This window comes from Kwoniella bestiolae, chromosome 1 (assembly GCF_000512585.2).
Source record: "Kwoniella bestiolae CBS 10118 chromosome 1, complete sequence".
Taxonomy (NCBI): Eukaryota; Fungi; Basidiomycota; class Tremellomycetes; order Tremellales; family Cryptococcaceae; genus Kwoniella; species Kwoniella bestiolae.
In genome coordinates this window covers 7,837,385-7,860,077 of record NC_089241.1, presented here as the reverse complement: position 1 = coordinate 7,860,077, position 22,693 = coordinate 7,837,385, and the positions used below count along the sequence as shown (strand labels likewise).

At 47.5% G+C, this 22,693-nt stretch overlaps 10 protein-coding genes across 10 annotated transcripts; 8 read left to right on the top strand and 2 right to left on the bottom strand.

Annotated features, from left to right (window-relative positions):
* Positions 1–1,880: 1,880 nt before the first annotated feature.
* On the top strand, positions 1,881–3,435 carry I302_102945 (uncharacterized protein; the record flags this gene model as incomplete). Its single annotated transcript, XM_065869591.1, has 8 exons — positions 1,881–2,104; positions 2,175–2,231; positions 2,289–2,332; positions 2,389–2,547; positions 2,622–2,711; positions 2,796–3,039; positions 3,111–3,268; positions 3,380–3,435. 8 exons carry the CDS (start codon positions 1,881–1,883, stop codon positions 3,433–3,435), a joined length of 1,032 nt encoding a protein of 343 aa, XP_065725663.1.
* Positions 3,436–4,064: 629 nt separating this feature from the next.
* I302_102944 (uncharacterized protein) lies at positions 4,065–4,745 on the top strand (the record flags this gene model as incomplete). The annotated part of the gene is made up of 1 exon (XM_019188313.1): positions 4,065–4,745. One exon carries the CDS (start codon positions 4,065–4,067, stop codon positions 4,743–4,745), a length of 681 nt encoding a protein of 226 aa, XP_019051191.1.
* Positions 4,746–5,467: 722 nt separating this feature from the next.
* I302_102943 (uncharacterized protein) lies at positions 5,468–6,163 on the top strand (the record flags this gene model as incomplete). The annotated part of the gene is made up of 2 exons (XM_019188312.1): positions 5,468–5,691; positions 5,752–6,163. The coding sequence occupies 2 exons, from the start codon at positions 5,468–5,470 to the stop codon at positions 6,161–6,163; spliced, it is 636 nt and encodes a 211-aa protein (XP_019051190.1).
* Positions 6,164–6,990: 827 nt separating this feature from the next.
* On the top strand, positions 6,991–7,566 carry I302_102942 (uncharacterized protein; the record flags this gene model as incomplete). The annotated part of the gene is made up of 1 exon (XM_019188311.1): positions 6,991–7,566. The coding sequence occupies one exon, from the start codon at positions 6,991–6,993 to the stop codon at positions 7,564–7,566; it is 576 nt and encodes a 191-aa protein (XP_019051189.1).
* A 532-nt stretch (positions 7,567–8,098) lies between these two features.
* Positions 8,099–10,019, top strand: I302_102941 (uncharacterized protein; the record flags this gene model as incomplete). The annotated part of the gene is made up of 9 exons (XM_065869590.1): positions 8,099–8,319; positions 8,440–8,662; positions 8,729–8,773; positions 8,828–8,892; positions 8,962–8,980; positions 9,051–9,156; positions 9,213–9,232; positions 9,302–9,424; positions 9,864–10,019. The coding sequence occupies 9 exons, from the start codon at positions 8,099–8,101 to the stop codon at positions 10,017–10,019; spliced, it is 978 nt and encodes a 325-aa protein (XP_065725662.1).
* A 1,617-nt stretch (positions 10,020–11,636) lies between these two features.
* Positions 11,637–12,762, top strand: I302_102940 (uncharacterized protein; the record flags this gene model as incomplete). Its single annotated transcript, XM_019188309.1, has 2 exons — positions 11,637–12,056; positions 12,145–12,762. The coding sequence occupies 2 exons, from the start codon at positions 11,637–11,639 to the stop codon at positions 12,760–12,762; spliced, it is 1,038 nt and encodes a 345-aa protein (XP_019051187.1).
* A 583-nt stretch (positions 12,763–13,345) lies between these two features.
* Positions 13,346–16,552, top strand: I302_102939 (uncharacterized protein; the record flags this gene model as incomplete). Its single annotated transcript, XM_065869589.1, has 10 exons — positions 13,346–13,436; positions 13,505–13,784; positions 13,906–14,194; positions 14,267–14,530; positions 14,600–14,684; positions 14,768–14,930; positions 15,023–15,102; positions 15,158–15,193; positions 15,313–16,473; positions 16,533–16,552. 10 exons carry the CDS (start codon positions 13,346–13,348, stop codon positions 16,550–16,552), a joined length of 2,469 nt encoding a protein of 822 aa, XP_065725661.1.
* A 377-nt stretch (positions 16,553–16,929) lies between these two features.
* On the bottom strand, positions 16,930–17,673 carry I302_102938 (uncharacterized protein; the record flags this gene model as incomplete). The annotated part of the gene is made up of 5 exons (XM_019188307.1): positions 16,930–16,950; positions 17,048–17,101; positions 17,308–17,403; positions 17,480–17,531; positions 17,609–17,673. The coding sequence occupies 5 exons, from the start codon at positions 17,671–17,673 to the stop codon at positions 16,930–16,932; spliced, it is 288 nt and encodes a 95-aa protein (XP_019051185.1).
* A 749-nt stretch (positions 17,674–18,422) lies between these two features.
* Positions 18,423–20,632, top strand: I302_102937 (uncharacterized protein; the record flags this gene model as incomplete). The annotated part of the gene is made up of 4 exons (XM_019188306.2): positions 18,423–18,618; positions 18,691–20,030; positions 20,099–20,291; positions 20,376–20,632. 4 exons carry the CDS (start codon positions 18,423–18,425, stop codon positions 20,630–20,632), a joined length of 1,986 nt encoding a protein of 661 aa, XP_019051184.2.
* Positions 20,633–21,043: 411 nt separating this feature from the next.
* On the bottom strand, positions 21,044–22,663 carry I302_102936 (argininosuccinate lyase; the record flags this gene model as incomplete). The annotated part of the gene is made up of 1 exon (XM_019188305.1): positions 21,044–22,663. One exon carries the CDS (start codon positions 22,661–22,663, stop codon positions 21,044–21,046), a length of 1,620 nt encoding a protein of 539 aa, XP_019051183.1.
* Between the last annotated feature and the right edge of the window lie 30 nt (positions 22,664–22,693).

The window sequence follows — 22,693 nt, the reverse complement described above, 5'->3', positions numbered from 1 at the left end:
GCTACGAAGGTACATTACTACTATACTATACTTTTGAACGCGTTGATATGACACGTGAGAAACAAATCATCATACCAGATCCGCTCCACAGTCTGCAGCAACAATAACAAACCACCAACGCACGGACCTCCTTGACGTTTCATCTTCGTCCCGAGACACCCGGGAACAACTGGATTAGTCCGTACTCACCACCCCACTCATATACATCTCTGCAGGGTATCTATGACCTTGATCGGCTCCACTACTGAGCTTGGTCCCGCTCATCTCGGTCTCCCGTTCGTACCTATTTCGAACTTCAACTTCACTACACTACAGCCCCTCCCGTCACCTGGAGATTTGGAAAGGCACCCGGTTCATCGTCTCTTGGATCCTACGGCTCATGCTCATGTAAGCCTCGGGCTCAATGCTCAGCAAGACGATCTCCGTTCCCTTTCTGAATGTACTTATACGTCCGAATCTTACCCAGAAAGGTGCGAACGTGCAAAGGCACATGTGGACAATCACGAGTTTGGGAGGACATACGAAGGAATACCCACAGATTGTACCACCTTGAAACGAGATTGTTGTGTGTGAAGGATCGACTTGTGTGTAACTTTGAAGAACTGGTTAAAAGGCACATCTCAAGAGTCAGGGGCGCTGGCCATCAATACGGCCGGCTCTGAATGTGGAGATGGGGCGATGCATCGGACAAATAGTCAAAACGACCATCAATCAACCTTGTCCGTTTTGTATTGATCAGTGCGTAACCTGAAACATGAACTCTTAGATACCGATCAATACGGGAAACCCACAATCACTAAACATGCTTTTTGTGTATCAACCATGTACTGCACATGTCCAGACTTCGCTCTGGCTTCACACTGTTGTGCTAAAAGGGCGCCTTGGAGTCTAACAATGAGTCAGTGTGCCATGGACAAGATGCGATGCGCCCTCCGCCCTCACCCGCCCAAAGCGAGTTTACGAGGCTGTTATAGACGACACGCTCAGTATGGTGGAAAGGATCATATCCGAAAGAAAAGCGACAGGAACAGCGATACACTTACTCATGATCTCCGAAAAAAGTCAAGAAGAGAAAGAAAGGGCGGTAAGCCGTTGTCTACATCTGGATAATGTGTAGGGGCAGTGGGAATAAGGAAAGTGGGGGAGACAACAAGAGTTGGCCTCGAAATTTATTGGATAAACTGAAATGTCTTTTTACCCCTTGATCTACACACCATAAGCGTCCCATCAAGGATCATATCGCGGGGGTGTGTGCGTTTTATGTTATGTACATCACTGAGTGGTTCGGAAGGGAAAATCCGAGGCTGAGGCTGAGGCCTTTTTGTTCAGTCGATTACACCACTTTGAAGGACTTCATTATCCCTTCCTGATTGACATTGACATGGTTGGTATAGTCGTTTCGCTCAGACCCACGTCGTTCGGTCCCCCCTTGGGAGTGTGAACTAAACAACAAGGGATGAAAACGATACTAAAGGATGACAACAACAACAATGATGAAACGTTCACACGTACTATACCTTCACTTGGACCCCAGCAGATCGGTTTTGATTGGTTCCCTTTGTCATAAAGCTATACCAGTCGTGAAAAAGAAAACGAGAACCCCCCTTTTTTCTCATCCTCCCTCATTCTCATATTCTCATCACCTACCTACCCACCCTCCAAAATCACTCCTTTATCAAATACCATTCTTTATTCAGATCAGATATCTATCGATTAGACCCAATAATTGATTTGATCTCTATCTTAGATATATTATATCATCCCCTTAACAGCGCTTCCCTATATCCCTCATTTCGTCCTCGTCCATCGCTACTACATTTTCTCCCTATCTCTTTCTCGTCATTGTCAACACCATCTCCATCCCCCTTCCCTAATTCAAAATGGTTTCCTCAACTTTCGTCGTCGCTCTCCTCTCCCTGGCGGGTAGCGTCTCCGCGAACGGTTTTGGCGGTCTTGCTCGAGGAGGTTCATTCAACTTTGGTTGTGGTTTCTCTATCAAGGAGAAGGCCTCTCACGAACAAAAAGACTGGTGTTCCGGAGCGGGAAGTTTCTTCACCGACTTTGGAGGTAGTCCCCTCTGTTGCTCTGATAAGACTAGACAACCGTAAGTTTATCCCTCTCTCTCTCTAGCTTTCTTGGCACGAGACGACGCTTATGATGTTCGGTGTTGACAGTCCCAAGCACGAGAATGAATGTCCTTTCGGCTGGAGCAAGCATTTCAAGACTGACTGGTGAGCTTTACTCTACATTACCCCTCTCTATCCGGATGGTCGCTCACCTCGTTGTAGCTGTATTCCCCCTAAGGAAGTCTCTCCATGTGATTGCGGTGAAGGTATGTTCATTCCACGTCCCATCCTCCGAAGCGTCCGAGACTGACATGGATATCAGGTTACACCTACGACAAGAAGACTCACAAATGTGTGAAGGCCGGTGGTAAATGTCACGGCGGTCAATGGTGGCACGAACGATCCGGTACCTGTTGTGATAACGACTGGCAATGGAACCCTCCCAAGGGTGACTGTCCTCCAGGCAAATCATGTCCTAAGGGTGAGTTCTATATCTTCTGCCTTGTCATTGTAATGCAGAACGTAATATTGATATCTGATTTGATGCGATTCTAGGTTGGTTCTGGCACAAGCAATTGAAGAAATGTCTTCCTAACGGTCCTGGATCTCCTGAACCCGGCTGTGGAGATTGGGATGACCACAACCGTGAGTTGACTCTGCTCCCCACTGCTCGTCTTTTGTGATAGTTGTTACGAACCTATGCTAATCGAAACGCGTGGTGCCCTATAGACTGCTGCGGTGGTGGTAACCCCGGTCCATCAGGAAAACCTCAAGGAGGAAAAGGTCAGTCAAGTCATCAAGGTGGCAAGTTCCCATGGGGAGGCAAGTTCAATCAAGCTGACTTTGAAAAATGGTGGTCCTCTTTATCAAATCATAAAGGTTGGAAGAGAGATCTTACAGACGGTCAACAACCTTTGAACTTCCCTCAAACTGATCTCGATAAGATGTACTGCCCCGGTTCTCTCCATGCTTGGTGAGTCGGCCGATCCCTTTAGTCCCCCAAGTCCTGTGGCTGATCGTCGATTTGTTCTTACCTAATCGTAGTACCGTCCCTTCTGCTCTGGGTGGTGAATGGGCATACGAATGTGTCGACTTCGCTACTGAACTTGAAGCTTGTGGTGGATGTCTCGGCCAAGGCGGTCAAGATTGTACTTCGATCCCTCACGCCCTCTCTGTCGGCTGCGAGGTCGGTTCATGCGCTGGTGAGTGGGCTCATCATCTCACCAACACTAACGATGTCTCCCTCGTCATCTCGTGATCGACTTCTACTGCTTGAGAGATCTTATACATGCTGACACCGACTTCCCTCACAGTCTATACCTGTAAACAAGGCTTCCAAGCCAACGGCACATCATGTGTCCCCGTATAAGTCAAAACTCATCTCACAACTTCTCTCTCAGTAAATGTGTATAGCAATTAGAACGGATCGGAATGTATCGGACATTTAGGGATTTCCTTCCATCCAGAAGGGCCTCTCGCTTCTCTTTCTTTAGATCTGTCTCTCTCTTATAGTATGTCGCTCAACATCTACGTTTGATCCTTATACTTCCCCTTTGTGGTGTATAGGCGATCGAGTATAGACGCGCATTGGACATTTGAAGTGAAATGATTTCTGTTTCTCTCCTCTTTTCGTTGATTTATACTTTATATATATGTTATGTGGGTGTGTCATGATGCAACAATAAATTATATTTGAAATCGTTACGAGTTGTTAGACCTGCCCATTTGCCCGGAAGACCCGACTTGAAAGGAACCGACTCCGAGCATTCGACTCTGGGTCCGTCGCTTCCGAGCGGACGTTGAATTTCTTCGCATCAGTTCAACGCCTACAGCAGAGGTGGAGATAGTGTTCATGATCGCTACAAACGGACGATCCAGGAAAGACAATTGCTTGATTGATATCCATGGCTTTACTTACGAGAGAAGCAACTTGATCGATCTGGACAGTCGATACTAAAAGCTTGACCTACGATAAGTTAATATACAAGAAGATAAAAGATGGATGATACCCTCGTAGGATACGGAGAGGGGTTATCATTGCTTTTGGAAGTGCGGGATGCTATCGGGCTGCCTCCTGCATCACCCGTCATCCCAAATGAAGAGCCTGACTCCACATCTGAACAGATGTCAGGACTAGACTCACAGGATTATACATTACTTGGGGACTCGAGACTGACATATAGCATGGCATCGAGACAATCAGATGAACTATCCAATACGGTCACCTCTCCTGGTTCACAATTCACGATCGATACTTCACCCCAAGAAACACCCACCTCGACCCCTGCCGCCACCACCATAACCTCGCCCTTATCACATGATTGGGCCATCCGGCCTAAGCGTACACTGAAGTCAGCCGATGAACGAAAGCCACCCAAAAGAAGTATCGACATAAATGACGGTCTCCCGCCACCTGTCGGATCAGGTTGCGAAAACTGTCTATCCAAAAGTAGTCCGGACGATCCTCGAGTCTGTCGTCTGTCGGTGGAAGATCAGAAGAAATTTGAGGCGCGGTACCGAGAGTATAGTGAAGGCAGGACAGATAACTGGTTGAAATGGAGTAAAGAGCATAATTGGGGTCGTAGGATGCCGACTTGTCTGAGATGTAGGAGGAATGGTCATAGGTGTAATTTTCCGGAGATACCTCGGAGCATCGTCTCGACTCAGGGGCGAAGATAACCTCTATCGCTGAGTACAGTATAACCAGCTACCGATCTTGATGGTGAGGACCGAGAGTAGAGATTCTACCTCGAGTTGTATTTACACTTTATAAATGTCGTGTGAGGGTGTTGAAGTAGACTACATCTTGATAGGTCACGTGTGTAAGTCCTGTAAAGTCGATGCAACATTACACTATTGTATATCGGAATCAGCTGTCTATTCACACAGTGAGAGCCGTACGGCGCTGTACTATCTGATCTTTTGACAAACTTCACAAAGGCTCCAGGGCTTCCAGCGGCGCGAGCTCAACATTTCCCCATAAAAATCGAAACTATCGATACTGTACGCATATCGTCCGTTTGGTGTACCCGTCTGTGTGATGATTCACGTGTGGCGCACAGCGTCCATCATGAACTACACCAGTATCGACCTTTTACGAGTCAACAGGAGGTATTGGACCTATCGCACTAGTATATGTCTTGTGTACTCGGCTCGAGAACGCATAGAACAAGCTGTGTCTCAGCACGTCACAGCCTGAAAGGATCCCAGGATCTTTTCTGTGCAGATTGAGAAAGGCACGTTTGGTGAAAAGAATGTCAGTGTTTCGGCGGAACACGAATATGTCTGCTTTGAACAGGCTAGGCCTAGGACCTCGTTCGCCATCGACTATCCAATCATATATTTTTCTGCTTTGCTCAAATTACAAATCAACGATCTTCAAGATATTCGCATCAATCAATATGCAGCATAACGGGCAGCGGGAAGGACTTAACTTTCCCGACGAAGTATCGAAATTCACAATAAAGCGTTCGACCATACGCGATACGCTCTTGGAAGGTTCTGGGTTATTCGCTGAAGCTTTAGAAACACTAGGGTTGAGTCCCGCCTCCCCTAAAACTCTGATATCAGAAAAGGCTTCCTCTTCTCCTTACTCACCGCCGCTGGAGACAGGGAATTATTGGTCGTATGAGGAGGAAATCTCGATGGATGATTCAGACGTTGAATAGCCAACGAGAGCCTTTAGGGAACCTGCGCCCACCGAAAATGCAGCAGAGGGAATGGACATGCCTGAGCAAGAGGAACCCATCATACCTCTATCCCAAGGAGAGAGCCCCTCAACAGTTGCATTCCTCAGCAAAACTACCCTGGATGAGGAATCCGCTCCGCCCATAGGCTCGGGCTGCGGAAACTGCTTAAACTTCAGCAGCAACGGTATCCCGGCGGTCTGCCAATTATCAGCGCAGGATCGGACGTTATTCGAGGCGAGGTATCAGGAGCTCAATGAGGGAAGGACCGACCAATGGGCAAGATGGAGTAAACGAGCTAACTGGTCGGGTATGATGCCGATTTGTCAGAGATGTAAGATAAATGATTATAGGTGTAATTTTCCGGAGATCCCAAAGAGGGTCGGTTGGGACAGGAAAAGGGGAAAGTGATTGCTGTTATGTGGTACAGTACATCGAGTTCTTAATCCTGAACTCAGAAGAGAAGTTTTTGCCATAGTCTTCTAATCCACTTGTATCTAAGCTCACAATAATGTGCATGTTAGCTCCTTTTATTTCTTGGATGACTGGGGCTCTGATCATCTTGTGCAAGCTCGCGAATCCGGACCACGGTCCCCGATGTTGATTCCCTATCATACGTTGGCCTCGAGTCATACAAACCCTACACTAAGCTACTCGCGATCGATCTTCAGATATTTGTGCACCTTCGCCTACACCGCCCTTTCTTTCCTTTCACGACGCATTCCAAGCACAGGGAAAAAAAAGCATCAATACAATCAAAGGATGTCGAAGCAGTACTTGAATACGGGTCATGGGACGGTGAGCCCATGAGTATCACGAGTTTATGTCTCAATGCGAGCATATGCAACGACGTTCAACGTCGCACCTATTCATTCGTAGCATCACTAGCCGACAGAAAGTCTGCTTGATTTAGAACAGCTTCCCGGTCATCCTTTCCTAAGGGCAATGGCAACGTCTGAAGAGGGAGTCTCAGATCAGTATGAAGAAACACTGTGGGATGGTGAGCTACATAAACATCAGAATGGCACTTCCCAATATGACTGAGGAGAAGAGCAGACAGTCTCGAGGTTTTGTTAGAGGTGGAGAGACTTGGCATATTTGAGATGGAGTGATGAGTCATAAGTGAGACGTTCAATGGTGTCATCAACTGATCACCCCAAAGGCAAGTACAATTGACAGATCCGTCCACATTGGGTCGAAGTGGAAAATCGAAGGCTGCACAGCGCGAAGAATCTAAAATGACAGATGTCTCTTTCGGACCTGGCGGACCTCCAATCCCCCAAAAGTTATTACCACGAGAGATCCCGAACTCGCAGGACACTCGGGAAGCAGATGTTGGATCGAGCAATACTTTTACTGGCATCACGGCCTCTCCAATTTCCCTAGGTTACCACACAACCCCAACGAATTCCTATCCGACATCTATACCCGTAACCACTACCCCGTCAACAAGGAAGTCTCGGCGTCGCCGTGAGCCTCGTAGGAGCCTGAACCTGAGTGACAGTGTCTGTCCTTCAGTCGGCTCGGGATGTTACAGGTGTAGGAATAAGGGGATAGTTTGTAGATTGACAAAGGAGGATGACGAAAAGTTGAAGGAGCGGTCTGAAGAAAAGAAGAACGGTAAGACCGATAATTGGAAGGCATGGAGTGAGATGGCAGGTTGGGACAGAAAATTCCCAGTGTGTAACAGATGTAGGAAGATGAGTGAACGGTGCGAGTTCGAGGAGATTCCCAGATGGGCCGTGATTAAGAAAGAGGAGGTTAAGGGCTATCGAACGAAGACCAATCGAGAGCGAACTGATTGGAAACGATGAGATTGATACATATCATATTGACGCAGGAAATCGGAAACTCCCATGGTCAATGGTGTATTAGCACGATCTGTAAAGCACGCCGCCTGACACAAGCGACCCAGCCGTTGAGTTATACTGAGTCAGCTAAGTTAAAACTATTGTAATCCACGGGGGACGACCATTTTCGTCGTGTACATCCGACAGCTAACAGTCTGTTTTCCGATAATAATCCCGGAGAAGAGACAAACGATAGGGATATCGGCGGTGGTGAGAATGAAAGGCTCCTTGGCCGCCGCCATGCATGTCTTTACGTTGCGCAAAGAAGGAGACGGGGAATCGCAAACGAGCATATGCTTTGTTTTCACGGGCATTGCGCCACGTGTCTTTTGGTTTGCCACAATCACTACAGTAACTATTATAGTGACCGCCTCCACCACCTGCCTTTCAACATACGAGTAACACTCACAACTCGAAAATAACCGCCTTTGTACATAAAACGATACTTTACGCATACAACCATACCAGCAGTCATTGTATCATCATAGCACCTATCATGGACGATCGGAGAGGGACTGAGCGGTCTTTTCACCGAGATCGGGACGAAGGGCGCGATAGAAGAGACAGAAGTAGGGACCGAACGCGAGAGTCTGATAGAGAAAGATATCATGCTTGTTCGGACAGAGGTGATCGCGAGTACGATAAAAGGGATAGAGATAGGAGTAGGAGTAGAGAGAGGGAAAGACATAGATCACGTAGGGACATGGACAAGTACAGGTGAGTATATCCACACCTTGATTTAACATTTCGTGCTTCACTTCCACTCCACCCAATCAGAACCCCCTTCTGTCCCTTTGTCCTTTCCTTTCCATTGTTGGTCAAGCTGACACTCGCAAGTCGTTCTCGCTCTCGATCGCGATCACCTTCTCATCGACATTCCAAAGATAAAGATGAAAGAAGGTCAAAGCACCGTAAACATAGACACAGATCACGGTCAAAATCATATAGTTCTTCCGGCTCTTCGGGATTTGAAAGTGACAGCGAGAGCGAGAGCGAGGACCAGAGGAGACGTAGGAGGAGGAAAGAGAAGGAGAGGAGGAGGGATAAAGAAGATCGAGAGGTACGTCTGCACACTGGCTTGCGTTGTATGTGCTGGACTGACGAGGTGCATCATCTGGTCGCGTAGGAAAGAAAACGGAGGAAGGAGAAGAAGAAAGCTAAGAAAGATAAAGTGAGTGCTGGATGAATCCGCCGGATCTCGCAAGAAGCTAACATGATTATGTAGAAGAAAAGAGGTACCGCTTCGTCTACAGCTAAATGGGGGCAGTATGGGATTATAACCGAGATAGAGTGGGTCATGCGGTTCTCATCAGAATCAGATATATCGCCATTGAGCTAATCCGTCCGTTTTCTATTCAGTCTTCCTAAGAAAGACTCCGTATGTTCACGATCTGTCCAAATTCTTTACATATAGCGGCAAGCGCTGATCAAATGTTACTGACTGATAGGAATTCCGAGCATGGCTGGTAGAAGAACGCACCATCAATCCAGAGACTATATCAAAGGATCGAACGAAAAAGGAGTTTGCGATTTTCGTCGAGGATTATAATACTGGTAAGTCGATAAACATTAATGAGTAGCGTCAAGCTGATGACGTGGTCGATATGCAGCAACTCTCCCTCATGAAAAGGTAAGCCGGTTTGACGTTCGCCACCCTTTCCTACAGGTCTTGAGCTGACTTCCATACGCGTGAACGCAGTACTACGACATGAGCAAGTATGAGCTCAAGATGAACTTGATACGTTCCGGTCAGACCTTGCCGGACGAGAGTGGGGGATACGACCCTTTAGCGGACATGAAGGCTCATTCGTCAAGCTTGAGGGTAAGTCTGGATTCTGCCTTGTCATCGCCTCGAGTCCCTCGTACCTTCACGATCAAAGGTCATCTTGCCCCTCAAACCTTGCACCTGGACAACATATCCTTCAGACTTGTGGACCTATCTATCCCCACGCTTCCCCTCATGTTCTTCTCATCATGATATCCCTATTTAATCCCGTCATCATCTTGAACCTCATGTGGCCCCAGAGCGTCCTAGATCTCCGCATTGACCGAAGTTTCTCCTTTTCACCTCGTGTACTACCATCATGTGCGCTCTTTGTACCTCTCCAATTTCACACCACATGATAATCCTTTCCATTGGATCTGGAGTTTGACCCCTTATAATCCCGAAGACCTTTTGCTTCCGAGATAGACGTCCCAAACTTCGGAAACAGAAGGGATATAATCTAATCACCTGTACTTGTTCGTACCTTTTATCGCAGACTTCGGCACCGAAAGAGAAAGAGACTTTCCTATCCAAGGAGAAGATAGCAGAACTGAGAAGGGTAGAAGCGGAACGTACGGAAATTGCGAAGCGACGTCAAATGGGGTTAGACGTCCATAAGAATTTGGGAGTGAGGATGGAAGATGTTTTGTAGGTTCCTTTGGAGATGCGTCGTGCATGAATAGATCGGCATCGCAGTCGCCCAGTTTCCGGCATCTCACAATGTCAATGGATTCTAGCTCCACCAGGGGGAATGCGTAGAGATCTGTTTCAAGGGTCCAGGAGTCTCAAAGAGGAAAGAGACTAATTGGATTGAATGGATTGCATATGTCCGAATACATATGTCTCGGAGATCCAACGATGACGAATATGGGTGACTGGACTAATGGGACCTCGCTAGCTTGTGGAGAAGAACAGACAGATCAAGATCACATGGTTTGAAGGACCCACAAGTGCGGGAATCAGTAGACACTCACCAGACTCTCCACCAGGGAGTCGTAAGTAAAAACGAAAAAGGCACAGCACTGGAATCAAAAAAAAAAACAAACAAACACAAGCCCAAGAAAGGCAAAAACCTAGAAAGAGGAGTACGAATAGATCTGAGGTCATAATTCTGCCTTTCCCCACGTTTCATCCTCTTGGCGATAGACCGCGTACGATATTACATTTCGTGATGGTGCCCGTAACTTTACCTTGAATTTCGTTTTCATTTTTATTTTCACTTCATCCTTTTCTTCAAGCGTCAAGCCCCAAGCCACTGTGAGACGTTACAGAACTTGAAACGGTATCTTCCCCGAATATCACCCTGTCCGACCTTCGTCGCACGTGTTGATACTGGTAGTATAGTGTGGCTTAATCTGATGACGTACGGTCCTGCCTTGCCACTGCTAGCTTGCTTACTGGAAAGGCGAGATCTGCGATTCTGAGACACTGGCCATTCGCCTCCTATTCAAATATCGACGGGACACTTAGAACTACTAGCGTGAAAAAGATTGAATAGGGGGCTTACAATAACGAAATGATCGACATAGCTTGCTGCTTGCTGTGAGAGAAGATTACATTGTATGAGCAAGTTGAGATATGTATATATCATTACAGCTGTTTCTGTTTCAATGGCCCTCTCTTCTGCAGTCACCATATAATTAGCTTAATCGTATCCTTTTTTTTCCTTAGGTGTTCTTTCTCTAACTTATAATATAGATCTTATAATACATCGGTTGCTTTCTGCTGGTTACTCCATCACTGTATACGACAACGACTCTTGAACGATTTCCACATCCACTTTACGACCACCTACCAATTTCGCCTCACCTTAATAGCGTCATCAAGCAACACCACACGACATACGACATACAAGATAGACTTTGTTATTCACCTCACCACACGGCACGAGTTACGTTACGACACGATATCAGACACGAGGGGAGAAGTCCAGGTGTCCAGGTTCCTCTGTTCGAACTAAAGTTACGTTACGATAAGATTACGCACTACGCTCTACACTTTACTTTTGGTCTGCCGAACTGAACAAGTGATCGATTGTATATTTCAAACGTAAAGCGAAAGCCAAAAAAGTCAGATTCGTCATCAGAATCCCATCGTGCCTATTCCTCTTTGGTCTAGACAGGGAGTAGAAAGCAAGAGCAAGACTACCTCTCGAGTTATAAAGATAAAAGGAAAGGTCTACTTGACTCATCCGTCTTAGCTAAGAATCACTTCATACGGCTGCTACAACTATTTTGCTTTGTCTATACGAAATTTCATGATTAGCAAAATGGTATCGAGAACCAACAAACGACATTACTCTACCGTCTCTGTTGATAACTCGCCTTTCTCACATGTATCTCCATTACCACTCCCATCACCTCACTATCACCCTCAACCCTTGCCATTGCCATTGCCATTACCATTTACCAACCATCCTTTACCATACCCTCCTCCTGGGGCTATCGTAGCTCCCGCTTCAGCTCTTCACCCCCACCCCCACCCCCACCCGCAATATGCCCCTCAACAACAGCAACAGCAGCATTACCAGCCGCCACAGAGAGAGATCAAGTTCATATTTGAAACTGGACGAAAAGAACCCAAGACCAGGAAGATCACCAAGACGAAAGAGAAGGATTCAGCTCAGAGGGACATAACCGGTTGCAGCAATGGGAGGAAGGTACTGGCCAACAAGAGTATCAAAGATCCTGTGAGTACCCGCCACGTACCTGTTTTGGATGCAACTCTAATCGCACTGCTACTTATTCTTTGACTGACTTCTGGAATTGCGTTTACAGAACATCACTCGTAAACCCAAACCCTCCCCCTTGAATCTCACGAAACCAGCAAAACTCCCCTTAACCATCGATATCGACCATTCCCCAGCTTCTTACATGCCTTCGCCACCCCTCACAGCGGGGCTCTTCCCCTCCCACCACCTGCCAAAGATCGCCCCTGAATACCCCTATAGTCCTCAGAGCTATCACAGACATTTCCCCCATTCCCAACAGGTACTACCCCCGATAGAGACCTTCCGCTCGGTCAATATGATTGAAGGGTTCGGGTCATCCTCTTTGCCGGGGGATTCACCCCCCTTACCTATTAATGCGCCAATCCCGAAAGCCCCCATTCAAACCTATACGCCCTTCTTTGAAGATTCCCTGGAATTCCAGGAACATGAGTACGACCATTCAGAGGAAGATGGGGAGTACGAGATGGAGGTGGAGGTGGAAGTTGGACCAAACATGGGATTGGGTTTAGACTTGGGAGAGGAGAGAAGAGAGATGATGGATTTCGTACCTAGGAAGCCGTCTTTGGATATTATGATGCATGATGAGGAGGTTGAGTTGGATAGTGAGGTTACTACCACTAGGAGTGGGATAGGCATGGGATTAGGGTTGGGGCTTTTCAACTGAGGAAAGGAAAGGGGAACGGTAGAAAGGTAGACTGATTGGAGAAGTGAAGTGACGTGAAAAAACCAAGTATAATATATAAATAATGATCTGACGATAATGACCTGGAATGAGATTATCATGACACTCTTTTGCTTGGTTTGATACTTGTCTTGTACAAGAGGGTACACTGTTATTATGTGAATGCATTACTACATTACTACGTTATGCCAAGATGATCATCCGTAATGTTCTCTGTTCTCTTCACCCCGCCGTTATCGGATCAACCTACAGTATGTTGTAGCCAAGGCACGGTGTGTACACCTCGGTTATCTACTTTGATCCGATGATGACACAGACACAGACCGCCGGTTATAGTGGTGAGGGCCACGTGGTCCCTTGTCAGATTGGCTTGAATTGAGGACTAGACAACAACAACAAAGCTAATAAGAATACTCGTACTACTGTCCATCATCATCACCATTGTTTATACATGCATACATACAGCTTGCTATGAGACCAGAAGCAATGATCATCAAAAAAAACGTCCCACCAAGCTGCTCAACACTTCAATTAGCTCTCACCCTATAACATCAACATACTCCATATGACACCCCATCATCGAGGCATGATGGACGACAGTCATTGGAATGTCTTCACTTCCGATTTTGGCGATTACGAACTTGGTCCTGCTATAGGTGTGTACCATTACCCCCCCCTTTTTTTGATGTTACTCGGGCTGATGCTTAGGATACGTACGATACAGGATTCGGAGCCTCATCAACAGTCTACGAAGCGATATTCACCATCCCTTCATCGATATATCCTATATCCACCAACTCTACCATAACCACCACACCTCCAACAGCGAGCGATGAGCGCCCAAAGAATGGGAGACCTAGTCTATCGATTAGTCTTCCAGATAATAGAGTGGAGGTGGATGAAAGGATCTGTGCTATAAAAGTATCGACGTCACATCCTGATGTCGAGCTTCTAGCCAAGGAGATAAAGCTCTTGGGCTTGTGTAGACATCCCAACGTACTCAGGTGAGCTCCACCCTCGTCATACTACCATCTATCAACTTGATCACACTACCATGTCCGTCACGCCGCTCATCCGTGTCTGGCAGAGGCTGTAGGCTGATTCGGCTCCATTGCCTCATTGCAGAATCCTATCTACCTTCACCCTTCCACCAGACCATCATCGCATCTGTCTCGTCACGCCCTTCATCCCCGGCGGATCATTATCCGGAATCCTATCCTGGAGATCTAGGCTGATCACTTCTCCCAAGACACATCATTTCCCATCGTTCCGTATAGGCCATCGTAAGCATAAGAATGACGATGACGGAGAGGGGGAAGAACAGAACGGTAGATTGGATGAAGAGGAGATTAAATGTGTGACGAGGCAGGTGTTGGAGGGGCTGGAATATCTACATACTAATGGGTTTCTGCATGTGAGTGTAATGTCTCCTGATACTATCATCACATGTTATGGGAGTGCTGACTGTTTGGTTTGATACCACTAGAGAGACGTCAAAGCCGGAAATCTCTTGATTGACGAGGACGGTACCATCCTCCTAGCTGACTTTGGCGTCGGCGGCGATCTCAATGCTCCTCCTTCTCCTGTACGAAGTCGGAAAACCAGATTAGCAGCGGATGAGCTGAGATTCGATGAAAATGAGACGCCGAAGATCCAGCAGAATGGATTTGGTCCGGGAAAGGTGGATACGAACCAAAGTGGGTTTAAGGGTGGAGAGGATCTGAAGAAAAGGAAGAGCTTTGTTGGTACGGTGAGCTGCACATGGCTGTCCTATCGAGATATGCATAGGGAGCGCTGAATAGAACGAGAGTCATGTTAGCCAAATTGGATGGCACCTGAGGTTATACTTGGACAGAAGTATGATCAGAAAGCTGATATATGGAGTTTGGGGATAACTTTGCTTGGTAAGTTGCCTCCATACTCCCTTGGCTGTCCAGCTATGGACCTCTGCTGGAACTTTGATTGCTGATGTGGTTGTTTGGGGTAGAATTGGCACACGGATCCGTGCCGGGGTGGAAGTACAAACCCAACAAAGCTTTATCTCATATCATCACCGATCCTTCGCCTACGCTAGATAGATCAGTGGGAGGATACAGTAAATTGATGAAAGAGTTTATTGATCTAAGTCTGAACAAAGATCCGGTGGCTAGGTGAGTCGGACAAAGGCATTGGAATCTCCTACTATTCAGTGCCATTGAAATTCGAATTACACGGATCAAGCTGATATTGAGAGCTGGTGTAGACCAACGGCCAAAGCTTTGATGGACCATCATTGGTTGAAGGGCGCTAAGAAGAATACATTCTTGGCTCATTCTCTACTCGGTGAGCTGAGTGAAGATGTACACTGGGTTCGCAGCTGACAGTCTCGGGAATCTAGCCGACGTACCGCCTCTAGCACAGCGTCAAGAGCTACGTGAATACTACTTCGTTACTTTTCTTCTTACTCTCTTCGTCCTTCGTCTGAAGTTATCGATTCCCCGAACCATATCGTATCGTCTTTCACAATATCAATGCTGATCTCTCACCTCGCAGGCCGAGTCCCCACCAAATCATCCCTCCTATCCCATGCATCCTCATGGGACTTCTCCAACACACCCAACCCATCTATACCCTCCTCGCCCATCCGCAACTCCCTATTAATCCCCTCAGCACGCTCACCATCCATATCATCCCATATGGAGTACTTCAACTCCGTCGGCAGATCTCACTCGCACTCGCGTACATCGTCTTTCTCGGGATTACCGCCTAGTCCCAGAGTATCGCTTAGACAATGGGCAGAGAAGAATTACGAGGAGACCGGTGCGGGCAGTAATCAGAACCAGAATTTGAGTTTGAGTTTGAGTTTCAGGACGGGTAGTGAGAGGGGATCGAAGAGGAAGAGCCTGAGTTCGGCGGGGTTGTTACGGAAAGGGAAAAGTACGAGTTTCGATTTTCCAAATCAGGGTAAATCGCCTATGGATGCGATCTCACCGTCGTTGGACGTCAAGATTCAACAGCCTCGCGATCCGATCCTGGACGAGCAGTCGCAGACGCAGATAGGAGTTATGAGCCCTGTTATGGAGATTACAAAGTCACAGGATGGGGGATGTGTGCCTGAGCTGGAGGGGTTGGGAATATCGAATGCGAGGTTGCAGAATGGGTTGGATTTGGGAATGAGACAAGGGGAAGGAGGGTTGTCGGAGAGTCCTGAGAATGTTCTGGAGCTCCGTAGACCGGATGAACGGGCTGGCGAAGGGTCTGACGATCAGATGACAAGCGGACAGGTTCAGTCAGCTCAGGAGGGATATGAAGAAAAGTCAGGAATACAGGGCAAAGAGGTCAACGTCGTGCAGCAGGATAGGGATAGTCCTTGCACTACCACGCCTTCTGTGTCCGAACCTCCACAACCCCCGACTAGGTCACCCACAATTATCGAAACTCCCATTAATCAATCGAACGGCAATTCACCCAATACCAAGGCTTCTTCCCATCTTGATCAGAGTGTACCGGTAAAATCAGTCGAAAAGGAGAAGGAGAAGAAACACTGGTTAAGCAAGGGTATGGGTATGAAGCGGAACGAGTCTAGTAAACCGTTCCTAACGAGGATAAGCAGTAAGAACGAGGCTCAAGAACACAGTGTGAAGGAAGGAGGACATGCGATGGGTAAGAGCGGGAGTTGGCAGGGTGTCTTGGGGAGAGTGGCTGGGAAGATGCGTGAGTGTTGCGTTCTCCTCATCCTGTCAGGGTGGAAGATGGTTGGCTGATACCTCTAGACTGGTCAGATAAACGATGAGATGAGATACTGTATAATGACCTAGATTTACGATTATAGTTTTACCATTATTATGTGTTGTTTGTGGTATACCCTTGTAGCTATAATGATTCAGGTAGATCCTGACAATGCGACGATAGGTCTATCCCTATTGTCTTGTGTATCAATGCATACCAGAATGCCCAATGACAATCGTTGCTCTGTGTTATTGCTGAATAGATACATTCTCTGTGATTGTTCGTCACAAACGACATCAGGCCAGTATGCCTAAACCGTTGATGTGAAGAGAAAGGTCATCGTTATATTTTGCATGTTTTTGGGATATCTTGCTTTTACAATCTACTGTAAGCTACGGAGGCGATCAAGTTCGAGTCGAGTTCTATGAGAGTTGGGTTTTTTCACTGTTGTGTTGGTGATATCTGTTCGACATTCAATATCAGCTCAGGCAAGACAGTCCAGATACAAGCGTTTGTCTCGAAGGACTATCTCATGGGAGGCGGAAGAAGAATGACTCACAAGGATCACTCCGTCTCCTCTTACGAATAACATCTCGAGATTACGCTTCTCGATCTGTAAGAGTGGCAGAGTTAGCAAAGTGTATATGATTTCTGCCAGCGATGCTGTAATGATGAGGACGGGGGACGAAGGGGGTGCAATAACGTGGATTAGAGGGTTAGAGGGAAGAAAGATCGTGCAAGATGCTCTGGACTGAACACTGCTTTTGGCTGACGATGGATATCATAGAGAGGATCAGAGAAGGTAAATCATACACTCACCCTTGGCGGTAAGGGATTACCATCCTCTGTGACATCTACGATATGTATCGTCTCTTCCACTTGAGATAAAACTACATTCATGTGTGCATCGTATGCCTATATCACGACGGATCAGTTTCGCGAGCCTCTCGTACAATGGAAAGAACTAGTTCGAAAGCTGATTCTGACTTACATGCAGTACACCGGTCACTGTCCTATCCCCTCGAAGCTTGATGAATACTCTCCTGTAACACAAGGAAACATGTTAGATCAGCACAAAAGATGCAACTCTCCTTAAGAAGAAAGTGATGCATTTACTCACTCGCCCAGAGATAGCTTTACCAAGTCTAATGGTTCTGATATACCCGAGTTGGCTGCGTCGTCCATCTTGACTATGTTGTGCGTTGTATGTGAGATAAGATGAAGCGTAAAGAAAGTGATCAGCTCGTCTAACTTGGACTTGGTTGACCTTGCGAGATGCTTTGAACAATCGATGAACCACTCAAACGGGTTACGTAACGGGATCCCCAGGGAGTACAGGGCAATCTCCGCTCGTCATTGACTTTGGACGCGTCGTTTGATGTTTGATGGTGGGTTACCTCATCTCGGGTCATGAACGATATCATGGCCATCCATTCCATTCACAGCGGCAAAAGCAAAAGCAAAAACAAAAATAAAAACAAATAACAATAACAACGAACACATCACAAGCTATCTTTGATCTGTCATCGGCACCAGCATAAAACATAAAACATCATTGTGAATACTTATCAGTAGTAGACGAAACCTCGGCTCCGATCTTGCGCTTTGACCATCACATCACTCAATAAGAACATCACTAGCTCCATTTACCCAAAAACATCCGTGCTCGTCTTTCTCTCTCACGTCAAGCTCAAAACATTCATGTCCAGGTTAGTGACGCGACTATCTTTTCTCCAATCCGACTTCTACTCTCTACCTTCACTGATATCTTGTCATTCAATTCACACAGACGAAGAGAAGCAGCCGAACTAGCCATAGCCTTATCACTCTCCACCCAAGAGGTAAACCGATTGACAGACATACCCTCACCTCCTGTACGGTTCAACTTGAGTTCAGGCAATACGAGTACTACCCAAACGCAAGATTCAAAGGATATGGAATTGAGACCTTATCTACCCCCTGATGGAGCTGGGTCGAGCGATGTACATACGGGTATAGGATATGGGTATGGGGGTCTACCAACTTCGGTAGGGACTGTCAGACCCGAGGATGTCATGAAGGCGCCTAGTGGGTCAGATAGTATACAGGGTAGTTCTGGGAGTGCAAGTCGGAGCGGGAAGGGTTCTTCTTGTGAGTATTTACTAGATGCTCTTATTTATATCACGAGGGTATTAGCGTAGCTCATGTTCTTCACTGCTATAGCTGCATACAACACCTCGATCCAATCTTTCCCATCCCCCTCTATCCATCCACCTCAGGCGATCAACCCAACCCACACTCTCAGCACACCCAACCAGCCAGCCTCTTCGGGAAGTAGCAACTCTCTTATCCCCACTTCTTTCCCCCACCGCTCATCCAATATCGCAAGTCCAGCATGGTCATCCCCCTTGCCTCCCAACGGCCCATCTCACGTGAGCAGTACTGAGCTCTCTTCGAATCGACCATTGTTCTCCTCCACCCAAGGATCAGGTATACCTCCCATCACACCCGATGCGAGACCAAATGTCGTCAAAACATATGGTAAAGCTGGACTATCGACATCTAGGAATTCACCTTCGCCCCAGAAGAAGCTCCAAAGAACCAATAACATAGTCATGTCGTCCTCTCCACCACCCGCTGAACCGCCCGCCAACTTGCATAGGGACGGACGAAGTATATCGCCAAATAAGAGAAGAAAGAATATCGTTCTGTCGGATGACTCGGATCAAGAGGAGGAAGAGGAGTCAGTAGAGGATCGTACGCCTCTACCTGCAGCGATACCGAATGTCCCCACCCCAAAGTCGCGAGTGGAAGTGGTATTGCCTAGATCGAGGCCTTCCTCAGCTAATAAGCAACGTGAGAATGGGGACAGACATCATTCGCCCGATCCTCTGGATAGCCTGAATGGGAGTGGGATCTCGCCGGTGAAGAGTATCAACCAGCCTTCTTCGTCGGCAATGACCAACGGGAGTTCACGGAGGGTTTCAAGTAGGGTCGCCGACAACAAAGCTAAAGAGGCAGCTGAAAAGGAAGAGAGGAGGAGGAAAAGGAGGGAAGAGAAAGAGAAGAAGAAGTTGGAAGAAGAAGCGAAAGCGAACGTCAATGCTGGTAGAGGCAAATCGCCCGTTAAAGGTAAATCGCCTGTGAAAGAGAAGAGTGTCGTTTCTGACAGAGGATCAATGGTGGAACCTATCGAAATTGAAGACTCCTTGGAAAAGGAGAATAATGATCAGGGTGACAATCCGCCTCCTCCTTTGGATGTAGTCATGGCTGCACCGACACCTGCCGAAACGAAAGGGAAGAAAAGGAAATCTGATATGGTACCGATAAATGACAATAATGATCAGGATGAAGATTTTGACCCTTCAAGTAAAGGGAAAGGCAAGAAAGCGAAGAAAGCGAAGAAAGCGAAGAAAGAACCTGTGAAGAAAGGTAAAGCGGCTCAGAAGAAAGCTGTTGAACCTGAACCTGAACCTGAGCCTGAGCCCGCGCCCGAGCAGCCTGCCGAGGATGAGAAGGAGGAGGAAGTAGTGGAAGAAGAGAAAGAGGAGGAACCGAAAGAGGTGAGTTAGATCATCGGATCTTTGTATCCCGATGGTTACTGACTAATCGATATGATGTTCGCGTTTAGCCCACCAAATCACCTACTCCCCCTCCGCCTTCTCCACCTGCCAAATCCGAATCACCCGTTCGCCCACCACTTCGAGCTACGTCAAGCAACATGTCCACACCCTCAGCTTCCTCGATCACACATCGTCCCTCGCCCGGACCAGTATCGAAAGATGGTACGCCCTCTGCACCAGGTGGGATCAGGTGGAAAGCGCGTGAGTGATACATCCGATTTGCGCTCAGGACATATATACACTGTTATCAAGTAAGACTGATCGTGCTCATCGCTCTCACAACAGCCCGTAACGACCTCAACACCGTCCTAGCGAAGTTCGGAGGCCACAGACGATCAGGTCTCACCAAAAAGCTCAAGATCGCGCCTCTTCATCAGAAGATTGGTCCTCCCGCTAAAGCTTTACCACCCGTCCCCAAGAAACCTGAGAAGAAGAAGGCTGATTCTGACGAAGACGATGAGGAGGACGATGGCATTGAAGATGAGTTTGGGAATAAGAAGTTGAAAAAGGGGTCGCTGGAGTGGTTGATGATGGAGGACTGAGTTCGGTTGTGTCCTGAAGGGAAAGTCTAGATGCACAGACCATATGTGGCGCCATCGTGAGAGTGAGAGGGGAAGTACTTATCATTTCTTGTATTGAGTCTTGGGGCATTACAATGGGATTGAAGATATGATATCAAGAAGTCGGATCGACAGTCACGTTGAAGTTGTATTTGGCTTTATATTCTTACATGTATATGTGGAATGTTGTATCTATGCTTCTTACTAGTAGTAAGGCAGCGTTACTTTAGGCAGTGGATCGTAATTACCAGTACTGGCGATAGTCTCAATCTCGCGATCTCAACGTGCACGGAAAAACACATTCGCAAGCCAGGCATCGATTCATAGCATTACCATATACACAAAAACATGAATTGATTACAAATACGTTACGCCAAGCTGAATCTACGGATCTCACCCCATGATAACATCAATAGCCTTCTTCAGCTTCTCTTCGGCTCTCTTGATCTGCTCCTTCTTCTCGTTCAACCACCTCTCATCATCTTCCAAAGCATTTCCACTCAACCTGAGGATCTCCGCAACTTCACCCGGCCCAACGCTTCCCGCACTGATCCTAGTCCTAACAAACTCCTGAGGATCCAAAGAAGCTTGAAGATCCCCATCAGACATGACCACAGCGTACCCCAGCGTTTCCTCGGCTGCTCTCTCCAGAATCGCTCCAGTAACTTTCGATCTAGGTACACCCTCCAACTCGCAGATCCTCACCAACCTCGCCACGACATGATGAGCCTGTCTGAACGACAATCCATTATTCCTAACCAGGACATCCGCAAGATTACTCGAAGTGCACCAACTACTCTCCAAGAGGTTCTTCATCCTCTCCCCTCTAACTTGGAGGGTGTCTACGATCCCGCCCATCAATTCCAGCATATTGGAGGTAGTCTCGAACGCCCCGTCTAAGAGGGGCACAGACCTGATCCCCTGATCTCCTGTCCCCTCTCCTCGGAAGGTGGCTAGGGCGGTAGACCCCCAATTGACGGATGATCCAGCGTTGGCCTTGATAGCTTCGAGTGTGACGGGGTTCTTCTTCTGCGGGAATATACTGGACGTACTGCAATATGAGTCGTCCAATTCCACTGACCCAAATTCCACACTTGAGAATAAGTGCAGGTCCGTGGCTAGATCGTTGAGCGTGGCCATTACGAACGACAGGGTATAAGCTATCTCGGCTGCGTAAAATGCCTCTCTCGATAATTTGGAGTGATAGATCGTAGAGTCGAATCCCAACAATTCGGTAGTTCGTTCTCTGTTGATAGGCCAGGATGTTCCTGATAATCCCACTCCGCCTAGGGGGTTGCGGTTGGCCCGAGTGAACGCATCTTGACATCTTTGGAAATCTTCGTGTAACTTATCGACGTATGAGAGGAGGTAATGCCCAAAAGTACCTGGTTGGGAATGCTGTAAGTGCGTATAGGTGGGGGTGATCGTATCTTTATTTTCACCTGCTACCCTGATCAAAACTTTTTGAAGGTCCAGGATGTACGACATAACACCCAAAAGTTTATCTCTCTTGAAGAGACGTCTGGCAGTGGCACCCTGGTCGATCCGAGATCTGGCGGTATGTAACATCCCAGCCACGTCTTCTCCCAGCCGAGACGCCAGGACAGATTCGACCTGAAGGAGTAACGTCCCTTTATCCATATCTAGCGGGACCGAGTCAGCCCCCCTGGATCGGATGTCCAGTAGTACGGGAAAGAGTTGTCGGGATATGGAACGCGGGATGATGGATTGTTCGGTTATCATGACCAGGTGGGCGAGGTCGATTTGGAGAAAGGCATCGAATTGACGTTTCTCCCGGATGACTGTGGGCAGGTTCTCGTATAGCTGGAGTAGTTTACTGGGGGGTTTGGCCAGACGCGCTTCGGTGAATGCTACGCCTTGGGAGTGGGAGTGGCCGTTGATTTTAGGATGACCGTTGGCGTTGGGGGTAGGGGTATGCCCGTTGAGCTTGGTTGGACCGTTGGGGAGGGAGGTATGGCCGTTGATGTTGGGAAGGGGCGTAGCGATGGGCATGGTGGCTGCAATAGGTAAGGAGGCTATCAG